The sequence below is a fragment of the Amblyomma maculatum genome, chromosome 1 (genome assembly GCF_055883805.1).
Source record: "Amblyomma maculatum isolate TAMU_Amacu chromosome 1, ASM5588380v1, whole genome shotgun sequence".
Taxonomy (NCBI): domain Eukaryota; kingdom Metazoa; phylum Arthropoda; class Arachnida; order Ixodida; family Ixodidae; genus Amblyomma; species Amblyomma maculatum.
Window position 1 is genome coordinate 110,592,392 of NC_139344.1, and position 27,433 is coordinate 110,619,824.

The 27,433-nt window shown below is 45.0% G+C and overlaps 1 protein-coding gene across 4 annotated transcripts in view; it reads right to left on the minus strand.

Moving 5' to 3' along the window:
• LOC146203497 (cytochrome P450 4C1-like) overlaps window positions 1–27,433 on the minus strand; it is a 48,355-nt gene that overhangs the window by 4,554 nt on the left and 16,368 nt on the right. The window contains exons 11-12 of one of the 4 annotated variants that reach the window (XR_014703887.1): window positions 23,022–23,083; window positions 21,175–21,268 (exon numbers count right to left, since the gene is read on the minus strand). Coding sequence is in view for 2 of the 4 variants with exons in the window: in XM_084588799.1 (XP_084444925.1) it covers window positions 22,911–23,083 (173 nt within the window). In the remaining 2 variants the exon portion in view is untranslated. Of the gene's footprint in view, window positions 1–21,138; window positions 23,084–27,433 lie in introns of those variants that run through there. The other 3 variants (XM_084588800.1, XR_014703886.1, XM_084588799.1) reach the window with 3 other exon arrangements.

The window sequence follows — 27,433 nt, forward strand, 5'->3', positions numbered from 1 at the left end:
GCGAACGAAAGCACATGCTATATATACATGAGGGAACTGAGACGCGCAACCGCTCCTATCTTTCACACAAGACGCGATAAACGGTATGCAGGTAAATTTTATCGTAATTTTCTTTGACACTATGAGTAAACATATTGCAGAAGGCCAGATAAAAAGTCGAACACTCAAACATCATGTCGCGAAAAGGCATCACATGAACAACCACGATCAGACTGAGTAAAAAAATGCTAAAGCAGAAGAAGCAAAAAAGGTTTTGGTAAGGCTATGAAACAATGTGTAGGTGTATGAAAAAAACAACGTTGGCGTGAAAGAATTGACAGAGATGAAAAGAAAAGGTGAATATTAAAGAAGGTAAAAGCTTTTGCGATAAAAGAGCAGGGGTAAATGGAAAAGAGGGAACAATTATGGAGGTAAGCATTAAAACCAGCTAAAAGAATCGTGTGAAAAAATGACTGGATGGAAATAACAAGCAAGAGTTGTAAAGGTTAAAACCATTACAATCAGCTAAAAAAATCATGTGAGAAGAAAAAAATTAACAAGGAACAGTTGTAAAGGTGGACCTAAAACCAATAAAACCAGGTAAAAGAATCAAGTGCGACAATGACAAATTGGAAAAAAAAAAAAAAAAACATGACATGATGGGACATGACGTTTGGGTGCTCGACGTTTTATCTGGCATTCTCCGATATGTTTAATCATAGTGTGAAAGAAAATTACGGTAAATTTTACCTGCTTACAGTTTATCACGTCGCATGTGAAAGATAGCAGTGGTTGCGCGCCTCAGTTCCCTCATGTATATAGCATGTGCTTTGTTCACCAATAAACAGTTGGAAGTCTGCGCCCGTGTTGTCTTGTTTGTGTTCCTTCGTCTATTGTCCCGTTTTTTCGCGCAGTTGACATTTTTATCTGAAATGCTAGGCTATGCGTTGAGCCTTCCCTCCTTCCTTCATAAAAATCTTGTACTTACTGCTCGCCCGGTGCAACGCACACCTACGGCCTGCATTTTTAAGTAATATATGAGATAGGCTAGACCCTCAGGTGTAATTATCACGATAAAAGTGTACAGAAATGCACCACTATTTTTCAGCAAAATAAGGTGCTTTTTATGGTTGTTCCTCCTTTGACTACTGACGTAACTAGAAGAGGTCACTTTCTAAAAACCATTATGCTTAGCTGGGCAAGGACGAGGCCACTCGTTGCAGCCCTCTTTTCGTCTTTGCATTCGTTGGTCAGCTGTCGTACCTTCGTCTTCCACTGTACTTTTTATTCGTGCCAGTAGTACGCTAGCCTTCCGCGATGCTCTCTGAGCATTTTCTGCTAGACCGCCGTTCTCTGGTAGCATGACGCATGTGCGGGGCCAGGTTTTACATACCTCTCAGCGTCGAATAAGAATATACTTATAAAGCCTAAAAGTAATCGGTCTGCAAATTGTATCTGAAGGTTCCACTCTCGACAGAAATTGAGGGATGGAGGGGAGTGTGTGCTTTGTAATCTTTGGCTTTTTCGTTTCCAAAAACCGGTACTTTGGGTAATACTGTCGTATGCATTCCTGCAGCCTCGATTTGTAGACGCAGTAGCAGGAATCCATAAACATAGCCAGAAAACGCTCTACTGCTGACGCTATGTCACATTTTAACAAATGCTGTGTATCTCTTAAGAAAAGAATTATTTTATGCGACTCTGCCTCGTTGGTACAGGCGCTTTGGAGGGGCTGAGCTGTAAATTGTAGTACGGAAGTTTCGAAGCAAGGGCAGCTGTATAATAAAATTGTGGTGCCAGTGCAAATATTGATCATTTACAGAGAAGCGTCGCAAAATTAAATGCTTGTGTTATTCCACATGAATTGTGCGTCGTAAGCATTGCGATATCGATTCCACGGCGAGAACTCCATGTTCAGAACGAGAAACGTTTTGTCGTTCTTCAAGGTGCGTTTACAAATCACAATAAAATTTCGAACTCGAATAGTGCCGTTATTACCTCCCATATACGTTTCACTTAGCTCTTACAGCAGCACGACGGCTAGCGATGCCTCATAGATTATATTTAGTTTAATTTTATTTCACAAACATCCGGGAATATAGGCACAGATATGTTGGCCTGCTTTAGGTTACTGGTTGAACATAGTATGCACCGAAAGTGCAATCAGTTTTAGGGTGCTGTTACGGGCAGGACACTCCTGCTCCGGAATTAAGTCGGGCAAGTGCGTGCCGTACTGACACCGCAGAAACGTAGGTGGCTGAAAAGGCAACGGCTCCTTGACGAAGTGAGCAAATGTCCCTACCAGCAGATGGTGCTGATAAAATACGGTCAATACATGGTTTGACCTGCGGATTATGGCTGCTTTCAATACAATAAACAGAGGTGCGACCAGTGGTGTTTATCGCAATCCAAAGCATAGCGAAAGGCGGCCGTCGTGAGCAATGACCTCAGAGACCGATTCTACAGCTCGAGTAATTAAAGTAGAAGATATTTAGGGCAAACAAGTTCCCAACATAAAAATGCGTTCTTTAATAAAGTACACGATAAAGATGCTTCTAAGATTTTTTTTTTCTGCAAACATGGCGAGACTGTGCATATCAGGCGCACTAAAAACGAAACACACGTAACACTAGCGCATGTCATACGTGATACCGGCGAACAGTACGCTGAAGCAACTCAGAAAACTCGGCTTCATATAATGCTTTCGCGCATATTATAAACGGTTTCTGCGTGAGCGGCCGCTGTGCGATGTCAAATTAAAGACTAATGTTTAATTTTGCAGCCATTCCTTTTTTAGAACGTAATTTTTTCATGATGACATTTTTTATGTGCGTAAACCAAAGCCTAACTCTATGTATATGCTGATATGGCACATGGTCCGATTTTTTATGTCCGTACAAATAAGGTTGACCAAATACTTCTAGTACCCAATGAAAACATTTGCGAATATGCGTGAATATTCTTTAATATAATGACAAGCACAACTTTTTTTGCACTGTCTTTTTTTTTTATCTTTCCATTCGTATGTTGAAAATGCAGAAGACGGGAGCAATTATAACAGCGGTTAAGGGTGGTATTGTACATAGAGAAAGAACCGAGTACTCGACTTCACCAAAATATAACCGATCGGAGGCAATTTTACAAGAACCGATTCAGCAGATGTAAAGTAGTGATAAAAAGATAAAGAAAACGACTAATGAGTTTTCCGGGGCCGCGTGTTAAAGGAAGCAGCCGAAGATTAGCAATAAATATTTTTATTTTTTCAAAAACCAACCCGTGCAGCTGGCGCAAAGCAAGCTCAGCTTTCCTCGACATCACTTTCAATTGTGATGTTAGTGTGGAATGATCTGAGATACTCTTCTGAACCAAATGATTGGAATGGTATAACCTTCCTACTCTTAGCAAAATCTTGCTTTTAAAACTTGTCCTGCGTTCACATCGAGATTTAGACTGCCATAGAAGACCAACTGGGTACATTTTGACAACCAGTAGAAGAAGCCTCGAAGCGTCCTGAGGGAAGATTTTGGGATTCGACTATATAGATTTTCATGCTGGAATTCCCTTCTATGGGCAAAAACTCGCGCACATAAAAACTTCCCATGAGAAACAGCACCCTTGGCCAGAATTCCTGGAAAGGTAGTACTGGAACATGCACAAGAAGTATACATGCGCGTAGAGAGAGGAAAGTTACCTTCCAGTGTGATATAGGTGCAACATATGCTCATCCATTCGTTCTCTAGACGCCTCATTCGTTTATTAAACATTAAGAAAGTATATGGAGATGTGGTGTAGTAACAAAGAGTACACATCGTTTTCAATGTTAGCTTGAGTATGTCATTTTAACGAGCGGTTTATATAACAAGCACACGCGTCCTAAGATAAGACATTCCCAGAAGTCACTAGTCAGGATTCCTGTAGGGGTAACGTGCATGGAAGGCACTGACGAAGCAACAGGAGACGATCAAAAGAAATATATGGTTTCTCTAAATACACCTTTATCACAACAGTAAAATAAATGTCGTTAGCATACAGTATAAACTCTTAAAGCTCTTTTCGTAAACCAAATTAAGGATTTCAGAATTATCTTCAATAATTGTCGAGAGACTTTGACTACGTGAAGCCCCAAGCCCTGGTGACTATATGAGCGCGGAAAACGCAAGCGTAATAATCCCGAAGTTGTGCCGAAGGCATTCCGCAGGTGTAGAAAAGAGCCCACGTGCCCCTCTTTCAAGTGTCCCCGGAGGGTTGCAAGGTTTATTATTAGACAGCAGCAGGAAGTGTATAAATCGCCCACATGAAACGAATACACGCAAAAGCAATATGTTCCAACATGCGCGTATGCGAGAAAACTAGAAATGCGCAATCTTTGTTCAAAATTACGAAATGGACTTTCAACACGCGCCGCTTGCAACGAGAGAGCGGAATGTCCGCCTTCTCGCATTCACGCATTCGCTGTCGTTGCCTTCCCGTTAACTGCCTGCTCATACGTAGTTGTTTTTACTTTGCCGCTTTCGCTCTCCCATGTACGTATGTTGGCCACGGCAACAGTTGGAAGGGTGGCGACAACTACGACGTGGCGCATGTGCCCGAACTTTCGTGAGCTAGCAACAGGTGGCTTCCGCCATTGGTGGGTGGTATACCATGTCCTTTTTGGGAAAGAAGGCCGCGGGGAGAGAATCACTGAAGAACGGGTCTCCAAAAATACCTCTGTTGCGAGATGGCCGGTTTTGCCTCCCCCCCCCCCCTCTCTCTCTCTCTCTTTCACAGCGCTGACTACCAGAGTTCCTGTCTCCGTGCTGGTATTGCGCCGTGTCGGGAAGTTTTCGCGCCCCTACTACGTCTACGTCGCCGTTTTTGTTGTAGGTCATATCGGACTCTATAGTGCAAGGGTTTATCTCTTACCTTTCACCCATTTTACCATTGCACTGCGGAAGAAGGGGCCGAGTAAAAGGGGAAAACATGGTTCGTGAAATCATTTTCCCAAAATATAGAAAAAGAGCAACTGGTGACCGATGAGCAAGTTAAACATCATCAGGAAACCTCGAGATGTCCGATGTAGCAGTGTCTTGTGTTTCTAACACTAAGCGATATTAGGCATGCTTTCGGCCTTCACTGCAGGCGTTCTCCTTTCAAATTTGCGTAAAACTTACTCCCGACGCGGATTTGGTGCTCGTGTGCGCAAAAGCCAAATCGTCCAAACATTTTTAAGCCATGAATGCATATTGTACCGCGCGAAGAGCAAGGTACCAAGATCGAAGAAACAAACAGGAATGAGCGCAGAACTTAGGTTTTACTTCACTGATGCGTCGTATTTATGCGTTCGTTGTAATCGCACCTTAAAACTAACAAAGCATTACAAAACACTTGCATAGTGACGCGCGTTCGAAAGCTTTACATCTAGATATGCATGAGAATTCTTCTTTGGTTAGCGAGACTAAGTTTTGCTGACGCACGATTTCAAGTATTTCTTTATATAGTAAGCTTCCAAAATTCTCTGCTAAGTTGGGACGAGAAAATCTTAAAGTCAGCCTCATATTTCCTTAGACGTCAACGTGTCCCAGGTAGCGGTCAAGTGGAATCAACGGGTTCTTTGTGTTTTATTAGTCTAAGCGTAAGCATTGAAAGCTGTGACAAAATCAATAAATTGCTGTGTAAGCTTTAGTAACTTTTTTTTTTTTTTTTTTTGGGGGGGGGGGTGTTTAGGGGCCCTCTTAGCTTTTTTGAACCGGGCCCCATAACTGTTAATCCGCCCCTGCACAGTGGCCCGCCTTTCACTGTTATATATGCTTTTTTATCAGACCCACCCTTTAAAAATGTCAGGGAAGCTTCCACGTAAAGCCGGCACCAGCCGCCGGTGAATTCCGCCGTTTTTGGTCGCACAAGCAGGAAACCATCTCCGCCAAGTGCTACGACATGACTGAGCAGCCGTACATCAACTCAGTCTCTAGGCTTAAAGTTCGGCCTCTTGCAGTGCCCGCGAAGGACGTACACGACGACCATATCATAGGCATACCCCTATCCTTTTTCTTTCAGAAACATAAATGCAGCCGAGACACCCCATCGTTATCCTAGATTGCCTGTACTGCTTCGGTGCGTGCAGATACCGTTATAAAGCAGTGGGAGTGACCAATGCATACAAGCTTGTGAGAGTATCTCTGCGGCGTCCATCGGATACTTTGACGCAGCTCAGATCGGCGAAGTCGGCTCCGCAGAACTGAATCAAAACTAGCTCCTTGCTACTCTCTACATCGCTCATGCAGCAGTCAGCAATGATAACGACTTTCTCAACATTCCATTAACCGGACGTCAGACCGCAGCAGTGAGAACAGTATGGGGCTTTGATGCATGCATCAAGAAGACAAGACACTTATACAACTCCTGCGCGAAAACGTCCTAATCCTCTTCAGAGTAACACCTACCACTGCTGTAGTAACCTCCCTAAACATGCATAGACCGTGTGTTTCATAGTAACATATCATCCAAAACCTTATTCCTACCTTTGATTCCTTCCACGATCACGAAGCGTGCTTCAACGTGCGAAAGACTCGGATAAAACTACTGTCATCATATTTTTGTTTACGCTATTTCAGATATTTATGTACCGCTAGTAAAAATGTCAGTATACTTACGAAAATGCGTTGTTTGATTGACAGCGTGTCTGAGTTATTTGTTTTTTTTCGATCCACCTGTAGAAGTTTAAGTCCCCTGTGCTGTTGCTGTATGCATATTTTCAGACATATCATTCACTATAATTCCCCAACGTTCAAGGCACGCAATGTTTCTATGATTACCGACACTTAATATGAATCCATTGATGTCTAATAATCATGACAATGATAAATTACACCTAAGCAGAGGTGGGCAACCTCATGAGGTTTCGACCTCATGAGGTCGACCTCAACCTCAAAATGACCTCAACCTCACGGAGTGAGGTGAGGTTGAGGTGAGGTCGGCGATAGCTCAAAATATTTTGAGTGAGGTCACGAAATTGGACCTCAACCTCACGCATGAGTTTGAGGTTGAGTGAGGTCGTAATTGTGTGAGGTCGAAATTGGGAGGTCCAGGCTTTTTGCTGTTGCCGCGGCTTACTTCGAAGAGCGCCCCTTTTGACGCGGAGTTCGAGCGTACTGCCGCGGTGTGCCCGTCGACTCTTGGTGTTCGGTTACCCCCCGTTCGGACGACCGGATGCCGTAGCCCCTGCCCAGGCTTCCATCTGGTCTTGTTGGAAGATTTTTTTTTTTACGACACGAACTCCTCGTGCCCCCCGCCGCCACCCCCGTTTTCTCGGACTTGTTTGTGCCGGTGCTTGCCGCCTGCTCAAACCCCCAGGAGCACGCAAAGCACATAACTCACTCGGACCCACGCTGCTTTTGTCGGATGCCGCAAACAAACAAGCAAACTAAAAAGCGAAGCAAATTGTCTTTTGCGCAGACAGCGCAAAGCAGAACTGTTTGTCGTGTGCATGCCCGTTCCCAGGCGCTGACGTCACGGCTGCTGCTTTACATTCGATGAAGGATCCCGCTGTACATTAAACGGAACCTTAACAGAAAATGGTGCAGCGAAATTGCATGGGATGAAGGTGCTAGCGTTTCTTACAATATAGCGGTAAGACATGCAAGAGGATGAGACGGACGGCACAGCTTATAAGACGCAACTGGTATACAGGAAAAAAGCCTGCGCATGTTAACCATTTGCCTAGGTAGAAGAGGCAAAAAAATTATATGGGGCTTGCATACAGTAGCGCCCAATGAAAACAAAAATCTTTTTGCTCCGCTAAGGCCCTTTGTTTCTCTCTCAAATTCTCGTGAAACCAGGCAATGCAGGAGGAAGGATGATGGTAAGAGATTCGTAACTCCATAATATCAGGTCTATCTCGAAATCTCTTTAGGCGCAGGAAAAAAAAAGAGAAAAGCGTTCTCCTACATGTTTTTATAAGTTAAAAACTATTGAGATGTTTTCTGGCTCAACATTTTGGTGTCTAGACAGACGAATTAGTGTGGCAAACTGAGCGTGTCTCTTTTGTGCTGCCGTCTGCTCGAGACGGACAAATAAATCGGATGAAAATTTGTGTGGTCAGATATCGGAGTAATATATTCAGACATTCGTTTTTTCTTTAAAAATCCATTGAAATATATGTGAATGAAACCAATTACATGCTAGCACTGAGGAATGCAGTACTAAGTCGATGTCTCAAGCCTTCTATACCCTCTGGGAAGCGCAGTTCTCTTCTTTTTTTAGTGTGCGAAATTTCGTATACTTTCGTCAACATAGTATTTCTTTATATATATTTTATTGTATGACATTTACGTTCGTGTACTGGCGAACAGAGAACAGGCTTCTTCCCTAACATTTGGCTCTCTCTTTGGCATCTTTCCAGAGGCCCATAGTACAACCCTCCTTTCCACTTACCGGAGCGGTCATTTAGTTTCTCTTTTTATTTTTTTTTATTTTTTGCAAGTATTGCAAAGCGCGATGTAGTCTCTGAAAACGAATCTGACACATTCGCTGCTGCCTTTGGTGTGCATTGGTGACAGTTCGGCATTCACTGCATGAGCAAAACCTAGAGCCTAGAGACGGACGGCGAAGGGAGGAACGCGTGCACAGCAGCGAGCGCGGTCCCTCCAGGCTGCTTGATCGCCTCCTTTCTGTTGTTCTTGTCTTTATTTTACGTTTACGTGCTGTAACTACACGACACTAACGGGGAAACGGTTTCTCTGGATGCACGTGTAGTGCATGCGACGAAGCAGCTTCGAAGACACCACCGTGTAATCTATTAGTTCAGTCTTTAAAGGAAAACAAGTGAATAACACAAAGAAGCTCGTCTCAGACTTGTTGGAGAAATGGTATCCAGTATTCTTTTCGGATGTACAAGTATTTGTATCATTTTTTCGTTTTTTTTTTGTTTTTTTTTTTTTGGGGGGGGGGGGGGTTGACTGCAAAGTGGTTCACGTTTAACCCTCTTTCCTAGCAGTTCCGAACCCTGTAATTTTTTAATGTAAGCATGGTGTTCGAAGAAGCAATTTCGCCAATTCTTGCAATACGCCACGGGATCACAGAATTATAGACAAACACCTAGGAGTGACCGGTTGGGACCTCGTAACATCCACAGCGTTCCTCTGAAATTTTCTGAAGGTACATTTGTTTACTCGGCGTTGGCCGAATTTTGTGATTATTTGGTGTGTTGCTGTCTTTCCTCTTTTGTTTGTTTTGTTGGGGATTTAGTCATCACGACAGATCGTTCCATGAGTAGCTTTTATGGAAAATTCGTGCCCCGTTAATATGGACGACCCGAATTATGAACAGTTTTTCTGGGGACGAAATGTTTTCAATGTATTTATGCCTCGTTAATGTAAAAACTCGCTGTTTGAACAATGGACAGGGGAAGAATGCATAGAGCCCACTTGGGCCCATGTATTTTTGTCTCGTTAATATGGACATCGTTTGAAAAACGCAGGGGAGTCCGAACGCAAGTTAAAGAAGGGCGCGTAGGGCGGGAACCTATGCGACAGCCGATGCGACCGGATGCCTGAACGAGTCCTGTGGAGTTGGAAAGAACCAAAGCGGGCGTGTGGTCGTTTTAGGAAGGGGAGGGACGCAAGAGTGGAAAGTAACGTACACAGAAAACCGAGGGTCATCTAAGAAAGACCCTGAATTAAGGGAACCGGGGGATTTCTGGGTGCAGCGGCAGCGCCGCAACGAGAGGCCGCAGTCGGGAAAACAGCAACATGTGGTCGCAATAAATTCTGCTGAACGTGAACAGAGAGGCCGGTAAAAGCGTAGGAAGGAAATAATAGGAAGAAAGGCAAGCGCCAAAAAGTGGGGGTGGGAACTGAAGTTTTTCTTTCCCAAAACACAAAGTGTGTTCCATGAAGCCGTTAAAGATTTTCGGTCAGAGTTAAAACACACTCACGAAGTAGAGCGACAAAAGAAAGGCGGAGATCACGCAACCAGGACCGGGCGTCCCATCCTGGACGCCCTTCCTTCTCATGCTCCTGATTTTCGTCACTGTTGGGGTGCCGAACTGCCACATTTCACGCCCCAGGCGGTCCGCATGTCAGCTTCGCCTTGAGTCAACGATGCGGCCTTGACAAGGTCTGAGCTCTTCGTAGTCGGCTCGCCGTCGTTATAAACTGTACTTCAGCTTGCAGTGTTTGTTTCATAGGAACACATACAAACGGCACAGGAAAGGGCTGTTCGATAGCCCTCAGCAGCCTGCCAACTTGACTCCCTCGCTTCCTCACATAAACAGTACAAGGCAGAAAAAAGAGAATCAGAAGAACGGAAAGGCGGGGAGGTTAACTAGGCAAAAAGAGTGCAAAGAATCAGGAGCCTGTAACCCTCAACTTTAGTCTGACTTTTGGCATGGCGGGAGTTGAAAGCAAAAAAAAAAACGACAACAAAAAAAAAAAAAACGTAACTGAACGTAGGCGCGAAGCGGGACATCTGTGAATACAAGCGGCAAGAACCATCTCAGTTAATCCAAGCCGTAAGGGACTGGACCCAAGTTCAACTAGGTCTCAGCCTCGCCAGGTCGACGGTAGCATCGATACTACAGGGCTCTGATAAATGGCTCAACGTCGGCATCGCTCATCGCAGCGTCAGCTACAGTCCGACAGCGCCCAGCACAGTTCGAAGAAATGGAGTCAGCCTTGTTAATGTGGTTCGGAAATGTGTGCGCGAATGGTGCTGTCGTGAGCGACGAAATGCTTCAACAGAAGGCTCGCTGCCTCGGTAGCATTATGGGTGCGCACCCTTCCTTCTCCTCCGTCTTGATAGGTTTTACCTGTGATGACTTACGGAATTTTTGTTCAGTAAAACAGGTATGTTTACTGAGAAAAATTATTCTACGCTATGTATAGGCATTACTAACTTCAGCTACTCATGAGGATAGCTGACAAGATTTAAGAACAGACATGACATTTTTGGGTCGACGGATTCATGGAGAAGGGGGTATCATCGACAGCTTGGCTGTTTTTAATTAGAAATTTAATTTAAAAAGCTGTCATTAATTATAAAGTTTTTCTCAAAAAATACTTTTCACTTTTATCATGACTCGTTATTATGGATGATTCGCGTTATAACCAGTTTTGGTCGGAAACCAAGTGTCCATACTAACGAGGCACGACTGTATTCCTATTTTTTCCCCAATTTGATGTGTACGGTCGCAAGACAATGCACAGCGTATTAAAAAACAATTCTTGGCAATCATCAATTTGTTTTTTGTTTTTTTTCGAATTAAGAAAAAGAGCATATCGTCATTGTTGCCATCGTCACTAGGGTCAACAGCATTTGTCTTTTCAGTATATAGTAAGAACTGGCTTGTTTTATTTCTAATACGGATTTTATTCATGTTGGTCGGATGGGATAAAGTCTTTGTACTGCAATATGGGCCTATGCGTAGTAATGTGGTACCCATGTAGGCCTTAGAATAAAACGGACCAAACAATGGTAGGCGAAGAGGGGGAGAGGATTGCTACTTTAGTGCAGGATTGGACATGGAGTCTCCGGAGTTTTTCTTTTATCCGGGATATTAATTGTTGTATAAAATTAAGAGTAAAATACAGCCTTCATACGACAAAATTCTGGCTTGCCTATATATGCTAGGACTACCGAGAAATGTATATTTTCGTTAAGTTACGGTTTAATTTGATTATTCTTTTTTTTTTGTTTTGAGGTCGAGCGCCCGACCTCAACCTCACATTTTGAGTTTGAGGTGAGGTTGAGTGAGGTCGCCAATGGTCACCTGAAAAGTGAGGTGAGGTCGCCGGGGGGACCTCAACCTCAATTTATGAGGTTGAGGTTGAGTGAGGTCGCCAAATATTTTTTGAGTTTGAGGTGAGGTCGAAGTTTTCGAGGTCAAATGCCCACCTTTGCACCTAAGTCATAAAAAAGACAAAAAAGACGCTACACAAATTGATACAAAGCGAACAAAGCGTTTTGAGTCCTCAATTTACAGTGAAGAAAGACCCTACAAAGCCTTCACTAATACACCTGAGTAGTATACGAGAGCCACTGCTTCCTTGGAGCAATGATTTGTAGAAACCTGTTGCGGAGCGTCCGATGATACGAAATAATAACACACAACAAAATGGCATGCGTAAAACCTCACACAAAGTGCAGCGCTATGACAAAATAGCACAGGGAGAAATCAGTTGTTTTGTCACTGTGGCATTTTATTAAGTTTGCTGTTTTTACGCCTGCTGTTTTTACCTGAGCTGCTTTGACACCATGTGGTTTCTTCCCTGTACTGTTTTGTCGCTGCGCTGTTTGTGTGCTATTTTTTTCTCGTGTGCTATTCTTTCATAGCGCTCCTTTTTACTCTTAGCGCACACAAAAATGATTTACATACAGTCGAGCAAGCGTGATGTATCATCTTGTGGCATCGTTTCGATCCTCCGAACAATTCGATCAGGATAAAAAAACGTTAATCCTGTCCACTTGTATGTATGTATGTATGTATGTATGTATGTATGTATGTATGTATGTATGTATGTATGTATGTATGTATGTATGTATGTATGTATGTATGTATGTATGTATGTATGTATGTATGTATGTATGTATGTATGTATGTATGTATGTATGTATGTATGTATGTATGTATGTATGTATGTATGTATGTATGTATGTATGTATGTATGTATGTATGTATGTATGTATGTATCAGTTAAGTTCAGTCGTTCAGTGGTGTCCGACTCTTCGTGACCCTATGGACCATATCACGCCACGCTTTCCGGTCTCTCACTATCTTCCTAACATCACATAACTTCATCTGCAGCGCCTCGAGGATGCCATCTAACCGTCGCGTTCGCTGCCTACCCCTTCTCCGGTGACCCTCAACCTTTCCCAACATCAAATCTTTCTCCAGCGACTCCTCTCTTCTCATCGGATAACCAAAGTAGCTGAGCTTTAACTTCAGAATTTGACCCTCCAATGAGCAGTCAGGGTTTATAGCCGACAATATCGACTGATTTGATCTTCTGGCCGTCCAAGGAACTCTCAAGAGTCTCCGCCAGCACCACAATTCAAACGCATCAATTCTTCGGCGGTCAGCCTTCTTCACAGTCCAACTTGCACGTCCGGAAGCTCCCGATCAACATACTGCTGCAGGACGCGGCCGTTCTTTCGAACGCCCAGCTTTATTCTATCTTCATCGTCGTCTTCTCCTGTTTCGCTCCTGCACACTTCACTTCGTCGTCGGCTAAGCACATTACACTCGGCCACGACCGCGGTCCTTAAATGCATCACCTCACACCGCTGCTGTCGCATCTGTTGCACATGACGGTTTTTTTTTTTTCGGGCTGTCCTTTTGCGGAACCATGAAGATGTTCGCATCGATAATATTTGCACATGTCTGGTCCAGTAAGGGCAAGTTGCTCTCTGGTAGAGATTCTTTGGGTCGTTGCCACTTGGGCGTTCCTCCGAGGCCTTGTTGAGAGTCAAGTACCTCAAAGTTTCTCCTGTGCCAGCTACTTGGTGCTGGCTTGCTCTCCTTTTGTGGCATTCGATGATTTTTCCTGATCTGTAACTGCACTCGTGATGCATCCATAGTGCTGACGGAAATGGTGAAAGCTGCACCGAAATGCTTGCTCCTGCTGCCACCGCTGCCACCGGAGGCACCGTGCCGTGTACAACTTTGCTGCGTACACCGGTAGGCGCGGTCTCGCTCTTTTCCAATGAACTGGCGACGTTTCTGCTCAGACTTTACGTCTAGCACACTGACATTGGCAGCAGTAAGGCTTTTTTTCTCCTGGAATCACCTCACATTGAACCTCCTGCCCTTTCCGGATGCGGCGAAGTTTACGCGAGTGTTGGAACGCGGTGCGGTGGACAAAAATGTCCTCGCCAGTGTCAGCGCGATTGATGAAGCCGTAGCCGCCGATCACATCAAACCACTTCACTGTCCCACTCATCCTCCATCGGGAAACAGAGGCTTCCTTCTCGTGCTGCACCTTTTCCTGTTGTTGCATGCGATTAGCCTCACCTACAGGATGCTTGTCCACAGATGGGCTAGAGGTGGTCCGGCATGAGCGCAGCTGCACTACGTCGTTTTGGATGGATAGAGCCATGCATGGACGGACAGCATGCTGAAGTGCTGCTGATGTCCCGGCAGCAGCAAGGACCCCGCGACAACTGGCGGTGTCATGCAAGGCGGCCGCCAGGTGGACAAACATGGAGAGGCTGTCCGTGTCCAGTGTGGACATAATCAATGCGTGCGTGTCATCGTGAAGCCCGTCGACGATGTACTGTTTGGCTGCGGACGTGGGCCACTCGATGTTGCAGGCCTGAAGAAGACGGACCTTATCATAAATGTAAAGGGCAACGTCTTCACCTGGAGCCTGGCGCCGCGCTCTCATCGTCGTGAGTTTGGCGTCGTGCGCACTGGCCAGAGGCGTAACCGCAGCTAGGAGGGCAGGGGTCCAGGCCGACCAAGTGGTGTAGCGGCGGCCTTCGTAATGGTGCCAGGCGCGGGCGGCACCACGGAGATGGTCTTCCGCGACGGCGAGCGTGGTGGCTGGGGACCAAGCGGAACGCCGGGCAGCAGCGGCGACAAGTTCAACCCATGCTTCGGCGTCATCAGAGAAGCCGCGGGACTCCGGAAGCGGTACCGGTGGTACTGGGCACCCAGAGGACATCGAGACGCGGCCAAGCGCTGCGGCGAAAGTGGCGGTTACCTCCCGGAGTGTTGACAGCACTTCGGGAAGGAGGGCCGCCAGAGCCGAATCCGCCGAGGAGGCATGGACGCCGTTCTCTGGTGGAATAGGGGTCCCAGGCGCCGAATGAGCCGGCCGTGTGACTGCCCGGCCGCTTCGAAGGAGGACCGGCGGGTCGTGGAGGTACGGGTCGGGCCCGACGTTCGTCGGCTGCGCCATTGTGAAGGCGAACAAGCAGATACGCGGCCGTTCTTTCGAACGCCCAGCTTTATTCTATCTTCATCGTCGTCTTCTCCTGTTTCGCTCCTACACACTTCACTTCGTCGTCAGCTAAGCACATCACAATATATATATATATATATATATATATATATATATATATATATATATATATATATATATATATATATATATAGAGAGAGAGAGAGAGAGAGAGAGAGAGAGGAAATTTGGGTGCTCGTTATAATACATGAAGGAAAGAAGCCAACAATCGGCGAGGCCAAGGAAAGCGTTGGGGATGGTACTTTGTTTTTTTGTTTTTGTTTTTTTTAATGTTTACCTAGATAATCACAGAAATTAGTAATGTAATCTGTTTAGGGGAAAGATAATTAAACACAAATTAGAAGAAAAAACAACTAGCCGATGGTGGGAACCGAACCCACGTCCTCCGAATATCGCGTCCGGTGCGTCTTCCAACTGAGCTACGTCGGCCGCTGTCCCCCCTGCTACTTGCTTGGGTATATATGTTATCTGTATACGAACCTTGAGAGTGTTCACCAGCACCACCCTCAACCATAGCGGCGGACGTGGAAAGTCCTTTGTTACCGCCAGCGTCACGTCGAACGTGATCAAGAGCGAGGGCGAAAGCTGTGCTAGAACCCTCTTACGCTACCTATGGCTTCAAGACTGCCAGAACCGAGACCCCCGTAAGCTACAAGCAGATCAATTAAGGGGAAATGAGGGTGCTCGTTATAATACATGAAGGAAAGAAGCCAACAGTCGGCGAGGCCAAGGAAAGCGTTGGAGATGGTACTTTTTTTTTTTAATCTTTACTTGGACAATCACAGAAATTAGTAATGTAATCTGTTTAGGGGAAAGATAATTAAACACAAATTAGAAGAAAAAACAACGTGCCGATGGTGGGAACCGAACCCACCGTACAGATTACATTACTAATTTCTGTGATTATCCAAGTAAACATTAAAAAAAAAAAACAAAGTATTCATAGTATTCATAGTATTCATAGGAGGTTGCGCAATTACTTCACCAAGGTACACAGACTGAATATAATACAAACCAGATTTCGGCATGAACTTGACAGTTTCCTTGTATTGGCAACTAAAAGAAGTAGATCGCTCACAGAAGTGAGAATAATTCAATCTTTATCAACCAGTATTTTATTCTCTCATGCTATACCTAATAATTCCTCGAAGATGTACCTAGGGTGCCCACCAGGGAGCGTGTCGAGTTGCCACTACGCAAATACATAAGTGCACAAATCTCGGCGTCGGCTATGCTGATTAATAAGGTTTGGCGTGTTTTTCTGTTGTTTTTTTTTCTGACTTCTGCTCATACGTTCTACCCTATAAGGAGCATGCAGAGTTACTAACGAAGGCCTACATATGTTCCACATATAAAATCCGGGTTGTATGACCCACAGTCAAGGCCGCCCGAATAACGCTTTATTCAGTCTCTTTACGCTCTTATTGGACCGCGAATGTTGACCCCATAAATTCCGATACACTCAAAAAAAAAAAGAGAATTAGTCGCCATGCTAGACATTAGGCTCCGCTTGATTGCAAAGGTAAATAAGCGGTTTCTGAGTCAGTCACGATCCAATATTAGCATTAGCGTCATTTTACCTGAGGGAGCAATCCCGCTCTACAGCACTCAGCCTAAGATACAAAACTAACGTGCCGCCGATAACCAGAAATCGATAACTATCTTACCTTCACACTACCATTGTACTAAGGACACCGCCAACCCGCCGCCACCTGACCTCGGCAGAAAAATTGGGATGGGCCATGTCTCAGTGGCCAAAAAAAAAAAAGGGATATAATGGAAAAAAATTAAGAGGACGCTGAAGCTTCGCCATAGAAGTAGACGTATGTGATATCGTCTTTATCATCTCATGTTCATTCCCCGAACTTTAGGCATTAATAATCTTACACAAATTTTTACGTGGTTTTAAGCGTATTTGGATGCTTGGTTTTGGGGCTATAGGGAAGGCGCACTTCTCACTTGTTGGTTGACACATATAGTACACTTATGTTTCAACGGCGTACCAGTTGATGTACTACATTTGTCATTGTTTCTAATCGCTGCCGTAAACAAGTTTACAACTTTACTAGCAGGATGCTAAATGGGAGCGAAATTATGCGTCACACAGCCCTAAACGATGCGCAAATGAAGGTTGCCTAAGTGTTTCGATACAAAATAACACGCTTATTTTCTCCGAAACCGATTTTCTGAACTCGGGGTTACAGAAAGGGCGACGCCTTTTCGAGCAACGTTTTGCTGTTCGATGGTCTAGATTGTATTTTTCGCGAATTACGAGGCTCGCGGTACGCGTTTTCTAGGTGTGGCCAGGGGCCCAATTCAGGACACTCACGGCCGTCCTTCGGCGCCATATTGTTTATCTGATTGGTTCACGCAATGGTTACGGGTTTTAATTCCGTGGCGCGAAATTGTGAGCGGTCAAAAGAACACGTAAAAATGACATGACCTTGAGAACGGATTTTTACGGAGCTATTCATGTTGCCTGGATGGTATGAGTAATTGGGAGGGAAAAGGAAAGCGTAGATAGTAGAGGAAGAAAGCACTTGTGCTTGTATTAAGAATGGGGTGAAATTCACTGCTTACTATCAAAGGTCGCTTCCTGAAGTCTGATTGGCTGACATTTTGTAGCGGGAAACACGTCATGCGTTCACATCAGACGGGGATGTCAAAACGACTTTTCATGACGTAAAGTTTGCGCTGTCATTACTGTACACGGCAGAATTTGGGTTCCACGTTTGGGATCACATTGTGGGTAGCGCATAAAAACATAGCGTATTTGATTTGGCGCGTAGGCGGCTGTTATCTCACCGCAGTTTGTTAGACAATCACTCTGGGAGGCGAAGTTATCTCAGACTTCATGTCAGTGCAAAAAGCATTGAAACGAGTTCATAAGGATACTTTTCAGCTTCACAACCATTCATAGGATTAGTAACGAAGATGCAAATTTACATTCGCACGAGGGCACTAGCTATCCCCAAGCTACAAAACTTCGCCCTCACACAGAAATGATCGATACGCACAGTTGTTGCTAAGCACAGCCATGACGTTCAGCTAGCTCCGCCTTGGCTAGCTCAAGCGGTTGAGCTGCGCCAGACGGGGCATTTCAGAGAACACCGCAATGCTTTCAACTGTCTGTCTGTACGGTTCGTGAGTGCGAAAACCGGAGGAGTCATATGTGGTGTGGTGGCTGTACAAGGAACTTCGCAGCGAAAGGCAGCGAGGGATCACCAAGGCATGCCCTAAACGTCAGACTTTATGTTCTGCCGTTGCTCCAATCAGCGTTGTTTCAAGGCGTGACCGCTGTGGTGAAGGTTTGGGTGCCGTTTGTTTAAGTGTTAGCCTCTCAATATACTCACTCTCTGAACTGATCCTCAATTGCGTGAGTAATGAGAGTGTAGTACTAGAGATTTCTGCCAGCCAAGACTTCCGTCCCAGTAGTGCCTTTGCCAGGTTACTATTGCTGTCTTCATCCTGCTTCCCAAATATTGTGCTGTGGATCACATTAACCTTGAATTTAGTGCCTTTTTTTCTATTTCTTATTATTTTCTTGTATTTGCTAGTGTTTTTCCCATCACGTTCCTGCCTAGATCGCTGCAGTCTGACTACAATAAATTTAAAGTAGGGTTTGCCGAGTTTATCTCTTCCCCCACTTCTCTTCATAAAATTATTCCAGGCCCTGAAAAAATTAAATAGAATAACCTTTTTATTACTTGTAGTGTAGACGTTTTAGGGGCCACTTAATAGTATCTGAAACCACTATGTTCACGACCATCTGAGATGCTGGGCTTCAAGACACATGCTCAAAGCATTGTGTTACATGTGTTAGTTCATGAGTAGGTGTACATTAACAAAGAAATTACTTGCGCTAGCGAAGTACTGGAAGTAGTAGGCGAATATGTCTACTTAGGACAGGTAGTAACCGCAGATCCGGACCATGAAAAGGAAATAACAAGAAGAATAAGATTGGGATGGAGCGCATTTGGCAAGCACTCGCAGATTATGACTAGCAGCTTACCGGTATCGCTCAGTACAGGTATCGCATCTTACCTGTACTCACCTATTGGGCTGAAAAGTGGAGCCTAACCAAGAGGGTTCTACTTAAGTTGAGGACAACTCAGAGGGCTATGGAACAAAAAATGGTAGGGGTAACATTAGGAGATAGGAAGCGTGCAGAGTGGGTCAGAGAAATAACTGAAGTTACTGACATTCTAGTGGAAATTAAGAAGAACAAATGGGCATAGGCAGGACATGTAGTACGAAGAGAAGATAACCGATGGTCGCTTAGGGTAACAAGCTGGATTCCAAGGGAAGGAAAGCGTAGCAGGGGGAGGCAGAAAGTTAGTTGGGCGGATGAGGTTAAGAAGTTCGCAGGAGTCAAGTGGATGCAGCTAGCACAGAACCGGCTGAAGTGGAGAAATATGGCAGAGGCCTACGCCCCACCGTGGGTATAGTCAGGCTGATTATGATGATGATGATGACTTGCACTATGCAAATAAAGCAATTGCCTCGCTGCAGTATGGCAGCGCAACCCGTCATCATTCTACCTCCATCTTCACTCATTTCCCTGGAGTAGAATAGGAGGTGGAGGCATCTTTGTGCTGCAGACGTCACCTTTCCTGACATCCTGGCAATAAACCTTGCTTTATCACGAAGAACCATTACTGCACTTGATCACGCATTGAAAGGAGCTGTCTGATTATGTGGTAGGTGCCGAAGTGTTTTCACACAACAACTGCCGGCCTGTGCCTTCTTGATTCATGATTCTTATGTGGAGGGCAGGGCAGGCAGGCTGTCTCTGAGTAGTAGTAGTAAGCAGTTTTAAGGTGAAATCCTTTAACGGCTCATATTGTTGTTTGCAGAAGGTGTCACACACACTGCGCGTCACCATAGGTCACGTGATACCACTCAACCCAGGCCTCACCTTTCATATGGGAGGATGATATCAGAATCAGCCTGCTAAAACATTTGCATTCACGTTATCCCCAGGCCACACAGGCCTGTTCATACGGCATGGTTAAAGTGGGGCTTTATATTGTCACGATATACTCTATAATGCCACCTGGGGTTTGAGGTAGCGTTTGAAAGACGAAGAAGTTGTGTACTCTCATGCGCTTCTTCTAGCTAGGACTGTGGACTCTTGACTCTGTGTCTCTGTGTTACTGTTTCCCCTGAACCCCTGTCTTGATTGTGTGTCTCTGCCCTGATACCGTTTCCCACAAATCCCTGTCTTCGTGACAATATGTTGTCTGGTAGCTTACGCTATCGCGTCATAGTGATCCAAAGTGCCCCACAAATTTTTATTCAAGTAAAACGACAGTGAGAGCAAAAATGGCTGAGGCTTAGCTTGGTTAAGCCTGGTCAGATGCGAAGCATATTGATTGCTAAACTCGGCTTTCCATGGTTACACTTGGCTAAACTTTTCTTTCCTTGGTTACACGTGCTTTTACACGGCTTAAACTTGGAATGCACAATGTTTTCCCATCGCATAAAACTAGGTAATAGCATCACTCGTTCATCTCTAATCTAACTGTGTTACCGACACGCACAACGAACATGTCGTCCCCCAGGCCAGCGATACTCGATTTGCCCCTACGCGAATATGTACGCAAAGCAAAAGCTCTTAGAACACCGACGTGCTAAAGGAATCAACGATTTTGATTTCTTCGGCAACAACATGGTCGTATGGGAAAGCCTCCCGTAAACTACCCGTGTCCAGCCGGCTTGACGTGCACCAACGGTCGTTACTTCACCAAGCATGGCTGTGAGGTCACCTCATGTATACCCTTCGAGCCATATCACCGCCATGGTGGTCCTTCAATTACACCGCCAAAGCGTACAATTACACCGCACGGCGGACAACCGCAGCCGACGGCGCGAGCCGGTCCCTTGTCTCTCCTCTGTCGTGACGTCAGCGTATCACGTGGTGTGACGTCACCATACCACGTGGTCCGCACGGCGTGCAACCGCAGCCGACGGCGCGAGCTGGACCCCCGTCTCTCCTCTGTCGTGACGTCAGCGTATCACGTGGTGTGACGTAGCATTCCGCATTCTTTGCACGGCGTGTAACCGTCACGAAGGGCTGTGGTTTACCTCTAGCAATATGCTTCGCATAAAATGTTTGCCAGCCCCGGTATCTGCTATCTAATATTCAAGCCCCTGAACTGGGGCGGCGGAAGAAAAGGATAGTAAGGAAGAAGAAATCAAACAGGTGAGCGACAGAAAGAAAAAACAGGCAGAAAACAAATTTTTTTTTGCATCTCACATTGGTCTGCACTTGTGTCACAAGTGAAGGGTCGCAGCTTGGTTTTGGCAAGCACTATGCATCCACTTTAATGTTCATGAGATTAAGGGCCTTCCTGCGATGAAAAAAGAAAGAAAAATTACTCACAGCTTTTATTTAAAAAATAATGTATGTGTCATATACATGGCACATGCTTGCTTGCCACGTGCGATGTGTTTCATGCATATTTTTGCTCAGGTATGCATGCGCGCTCACCATTTGCTTATTTTTTCCAAAACGAAAATAAGTACTCCACAACACGTTTTGAGAATACGCTCTAATCACGTGATGTTTTTTAACATATTTGTGATTTTTTTTAACACAGCCAGAAAGTAATCTCCCATGATTGCTTTGCATTTTATCGCTCTGCAATAACGGATACACGTTTTGGTTCCTGCATTCAAAAGTTGCTGATAAGCGAATGTGAGATGTCATCGGAACTTATGAGGAGCAGTGCCACATTCCGCTCCCACCAAGGCACTTTGAATATCCCGGTTCCGTTATGCTCTTCAGCTTTAACGCTATTCGCGCTCGTAAACTTGCTCGGTCTCTCCGTTGATAACTGGCGCAGAATGTCCGGTCGTACGTATGTCATGATACACCGAGACACGCCTAAACAAAGTTTACTCGCTTTCAATGCAGCGTCCGCATCGCGGAATGCACCGCAGCGGCTTTTTTTATGGAGCATCGTCGTGTCATACTTCGAGCCAATATACAGCAGCAGACAGACACTTTTTTTGTCGTTTTCTTTATTTCTCGCCAGACTGCGTAACTAGATTTTGTGCTTACGCAACCTGACACCACCCTGCTGCACACGTCACGCCGACATTACGATTTCAACAAAATGGCCAAATATCGAGAATAGGGTACCAGGATTTGGTGGTATTGACATAACCAATATGTTACCGAAATTTGGGGGTGGGCTAATTAATACTCGAGGATGGGCGATGGCTCGGAATATTACGGTAAGCTTCCCAGCACAAGACATCGAATATAGCTTACGAAGCTCCTTTGCAGATTTAGTGTTCTTCGCATCACGTAGGAAAGTATACTACACGACCGCGTTACTTTCCTGACATGATAGAGTTAATGCGCAAGCACGGCATGACTGTCTTTTAAACCTGAACATTCCTAATCTCAATGCGCTTCATGAAACAAAAAAATTAAAACTATGTTTGCGATCACTTTGCCGTCGAAAGCCATGCGCCCCCAAACTAATGACAGAAGCGTTGCCAGAAAAATATTCTCAGCAGTAACTTTCGACAATATAACCTCGTCTAGAGCGCAGCGAAACCCTCATAGCGCTCTCATAAGAAACGGCAATTTGTCACTAAGGGAACGTATTCTCAACACGAATATTGTTTACCCTGTACTGTTTTATATTCTATTTAGCGCCCTTTCTGCGTTGTTCTTCAAAGGCAATAATACTAAAATGCTCGTTTGAATACAGATGCACTTGTTTCCTGGCGTGCCATTCGTATAGATATGATTTGGCGACTTAGCTACGCATATTTATAATGCTATCATACAATTTCCTCATACTGTGCGCGGGAGCAATTCACCGTGTTTCTCTGTTTATAATTTAATGCTCTCTCCGTCATGCAATGGGGACAATCGCTTCTCGGGCTTTTTATGCTAAACATATTTTGCAGCTGGTCCTTCTTGCCTAAAAAACCGCAAAGAAATAACCGAGTGCAATTTGTGGTAATGAAAGCCATCTATCCGCTTGAATGCAGTCTCGGGGAGAAAGAAAGCCTGATGCCATCAGCTGCTCTCAACACTAGATCACTAGAAAGGCGAATCTTGTCTCGATGATCAAGTGACATCACATTGAAGTTCCGCAGGACTGTGGCGATGATAATCTTCAACTCCATTGCCGCAAACCTTTGACCTGCATTCGAAGACAGGGAGGTGTCCATTAGAACATGAGTAAATGTAAGCCAAAAACAGATTCCTCGAAAAAGCAAAATTATTTCGAATGTCTAATTGAATAATTAAGAGGATACTGCTCAATTGATAACAACATTTTAATTTTCACGGGTTGGAAAATATACTTCGCTAAAAAGTTAGTAAGTCTCGACGTTTGCAACAAGGCATGGATCAATAAGACCACAGGTTGAAACGTATCCTTTGATTACAAAAACATCATCATTATCATTTTAAATATCAATAGCCCCGATGGAATCATACAGAAATGCTTAAAAAAACGCCAGAACATAGGAAATGGAAACTCCTCATAAGCGCTGTGCTGTTACAGTGGTGAAGAAAATATTCCTAGTCGAATCATTGTGTTCATTATAACACAAAATCTTTACTTTCGAAGAAAAGAATGCTCTAATTAAAACATTCTCTGGCGTTAAAAGAAAACAGTCATGCATACTTCCGTGAGCAGAGCAAAGGCGGGTACCTGCATTTTGCTTTGTGGTTGTGGGTGCAACAAGCGATGTTTTCTCCCCGCCAAAAAATTAAAACAAGATCTTGTGTATGTACTCCAGAACATTCGTTGCCCCGACCATTCGTGTTCCTTGGAATACTCTAAATACACAGGTGCAAGTTTTTGAATTGAGTGGGCATGTTCAGTTTGCAATATTCCTTGCTTACTCGGAAACTGCTGTTCAAACGTTAACTCTAAATTCCCGTTCGCGCACAGCATTCTAGCAACCCTGCACCTTCCGCGCTTTGGCGATATACTTTATCCAGCGAACACTTCTGCCTCTTTCCTGTCGGATTTTACAGTCATAATAACCCCAGCCTGGCGGCATCCAAACATTACAAAAATGTGTGCCGTCTGCTGCAGCCCCCAAGCAAACTTCGGGCTCATTTTCTAGACGCCACTTATATATTTGTGACATCTCCCGGACTCCCTCTCATGATTTGGCCATTCTTCCTATTATCTGGCCGCGTACACCATTTACAGAGGCCGTTGATGCACATCGCGCTATTCTGCCGTCCCAGTTTACACCCGCCTCTAGACTGTCCTCTCCACTATATGAAGCCTGCATGAACCCCATGTGCTTCTTTCAATACCCGGAATCAGGAAGAAGCTCGAGCTATCGCCGAAAGAACTAAAACAAGTTACTCTCGAATACTTTCATGAGCATCATGCACACCGTTTGCACGTCTACACTGACGGCTCAGTGAATGCCGCGAGTTCTTCAGGCTCCATGGTCATGCCCGGAAGAACTACAGAAATAAAAGTTAGGACAATTCACCGGACTTCTTCGACAGCTACAAAGCTAATCGCTCTTCGTGTCGCAATTAGGCATATCAGACAGCAGAGCCCCCGCAGTGGTTTATTTTCATAGATTCCAAAGCAGCCCCGCAAGCCTACAATGCGGCTCTTCGCCGTGGAGCCCATGAGCAACTCGTCGCGGAAATACGAGAACTTCATCACTATGCCATCAATAAAGAACCGACATCATCTTCCAATGGCTTCCAGGACAGAGCGGCATATCGGGCAATATCCGTCCGGACGAGGTCGCGCGAACTGCCTCCTAAGACGGCGATTGTGTGTTTATCCCTTTTTCCAGAGCAGATGCATGTGGGCAGGCTTCGCGCACTTGTGCGGGAGCTCATGCTCGCCTTGCGGAATTCTGATCAGTTTGTGAACTCCCGCTTAAAATCCTTGGACCTTGACCTGAAGCTCCGGCTTCCACCCGGCCTACCCCAACGTGAAGCAACTTTCCTGTGCCGCCTGTATGCTGTGGGTTGATGTAGCGTTAAAAAACTCTTATTCGTTTGTGATAGTTATGGAATAGACCTGCATGTGCAACCTGCAGGTGCGGTGAAACTATAGGCCACATTCATTGTTAGTGCCCCATATATACGGAAAGACAATGTCTCAGCCGTGCAATGGAGCGTCTGGATGGACGCCCACTGACTGAAATCAAGATTCTAGGTCACTGGCCGCGGCGACCGTCGGCGGTGAAGGCCTTCCAGGCACTGCTCGGCTTGATGAAAGTCACGGGCCGGACGATAGGCTGTGATTTTGCTGTCATGTGACGTGATATGGCTGTAATGTGACTATACTGACTTCACCCATTCCTCTCTTACCCATCACTTTTATATCCCATCACCCACTTCCTCCAGTGCAGGACAGCAAACCGCTTTCTTGTACCGGTTAACCTCCCTGCCTTTCCTCCTCCTTCTCCTGTTCCTCCTTTTTCTCCAGCATTCCATGGCGTCAGCAAAAATCTAGAAGGCGTTAGTAGCGAACTCCACGGAACACCAAGAGGATATTTATAAATTTTGAATTTTTAGTGATGTAGAAAGCCCCAGGAGACACCGTGCGCATATAGAGATTGCAATGCCCGACGTCTCCACCTTGCTGTAAAATTACACCTGTAAAGCACATCAACTGCTCCCGACGGCTATCCAATGGCATGTGCTGATCATTCGAAATGTCCACGGTTATAGTGAGTGCCCAGCCTCACGCGGCTCATGGCGGCAGCCTCCCAAGCTGCAAACGTTTGCACAGATTTTCTGGGCTTGAGTCCGGTTCACTTCCTTCCTGGCTTCCTGGTCAAACTGGCCAGACAGAAAGGACAAAAAGATAGCACACAAATGCTATGAACTCCCCTACATATCATACATGTTAGAAACAGTTTTTTCTTGGGAAAACTGATTTAGTAAAAATGTGAGCAAATTTGAGTTCCAAATCGTTTTAGACGATAAAACTGCGTTCATATAGTCAAAGACATGCAATAAATCTATTTTAGTGTACATTATATTTCAGAGTTACTCCATATTGCAAAAATGTAATTTCAAGACAGCACAACAAACCCATACTGTCCTCGTTCGCCTTCAATCTCATTTTGGAACAATGACTTGCCCAGCATCGTGTTGCACTGATGTCACCGTGAATACACTTAAAGTTTGAGCTGATTTTTCTGCATAGTTAGTTTATGCATTCAGAGAACTTGGTATTTTGAATTTCTGGTACCTAACGCTTCTTTGCTTTCTTATTATGTTGAGAAATTCACTCCGGCGATATTACGAGGGTACGATAACTCGCTGCTAACCAAAATGAATACACTGCCACATATCACTTTTCAAATGAACACCTATCACGTGTACAGTGCGTGATATGCACGACATTACTGCTATAAGGCGTCACTACCGAAATCTTGACAAGGCCACCCCAGCAGCGTACTTTGAGACTACGGACGAAAGATAAAGTGCCAGTAAATGAAGCTGCAAGCACGGACCTGAGTTAGTGCACATTACTAGACTGGACCGACTGGCTGGTCGGAACACCTACACTGGCTCCTTCACGCGGCTCAGCGCCCTGTGCGGCTTCCTCTTCGCTACATTTCTCTTTTTATTGTCTTTCTTCCCAATTTGGATTGCAAAGAAAATCCCAATTTAGACAAAACTTCTACCATGCTGTTGTAGATATATTTGGACGATCGTGATTTTGACCATAACCATGCTGACCTCCACAATGCTTTGATTAAAAAACGATACCAAGAGAAATTTACCGATGATGCAATAGAGCGTGGAGGTCTTCATGGCCCCATGCAAGATGTTTCTCCAGATTAGCCCACAATGCTCTTTCGCAAATTATATTATCATTTTTTTTGCTGATTCAAATGGTTCTGAATATTTATTTCCACGTAATAACCCCCCCCCCCCCCCCGCAGATATTAAGCAGTTTCTGAGAGAAAAAGATACTGCTTCTATTGTGCGAGTAAATACGGAAGCTTTTACTAAGACAACTTTATGAACTTCTCAAGTAAATGTGAGGTATGAGAGCTGCCTTAGTGGAGGTTTCCCAGTTAATTTCGATAGCCTGATGTTCTGTTACGCACGCTGACATCGTACAGCACATATATGCCACGTGGTTTAGCACTTCGCCTCTGTCGAAGTGTAGGCTTCGCGGCTGGGGTCAGATGCCGTGCCCTCGGCCATACGGCACCCGAAAGTCGTAGCGTAGGCACGAAGCAGTGAGTTAGAAAGTACAACGCAAACAGCTCTTTGACAACTGCAGTATCGCGCAAAGGAAGCCGACATCGGGCTCAGAAAGCGGTTATTGACCGACAACGAACTGACAAGAAGCGAGAGCAGTGACAACGCGTTGGAAGCACGCGCCTGGTGCACACCAAGTAAAGTTATAGACGTGGTAGTGTTCCTCAAGGGTCATCCCATGTTTAAAACTTGCCCTAGATTTATACGTGGATTACTCTAAATTGTTGCCGGAAAACATGAATGATTATATTCGATGTTTTCAAAATTACAGTTC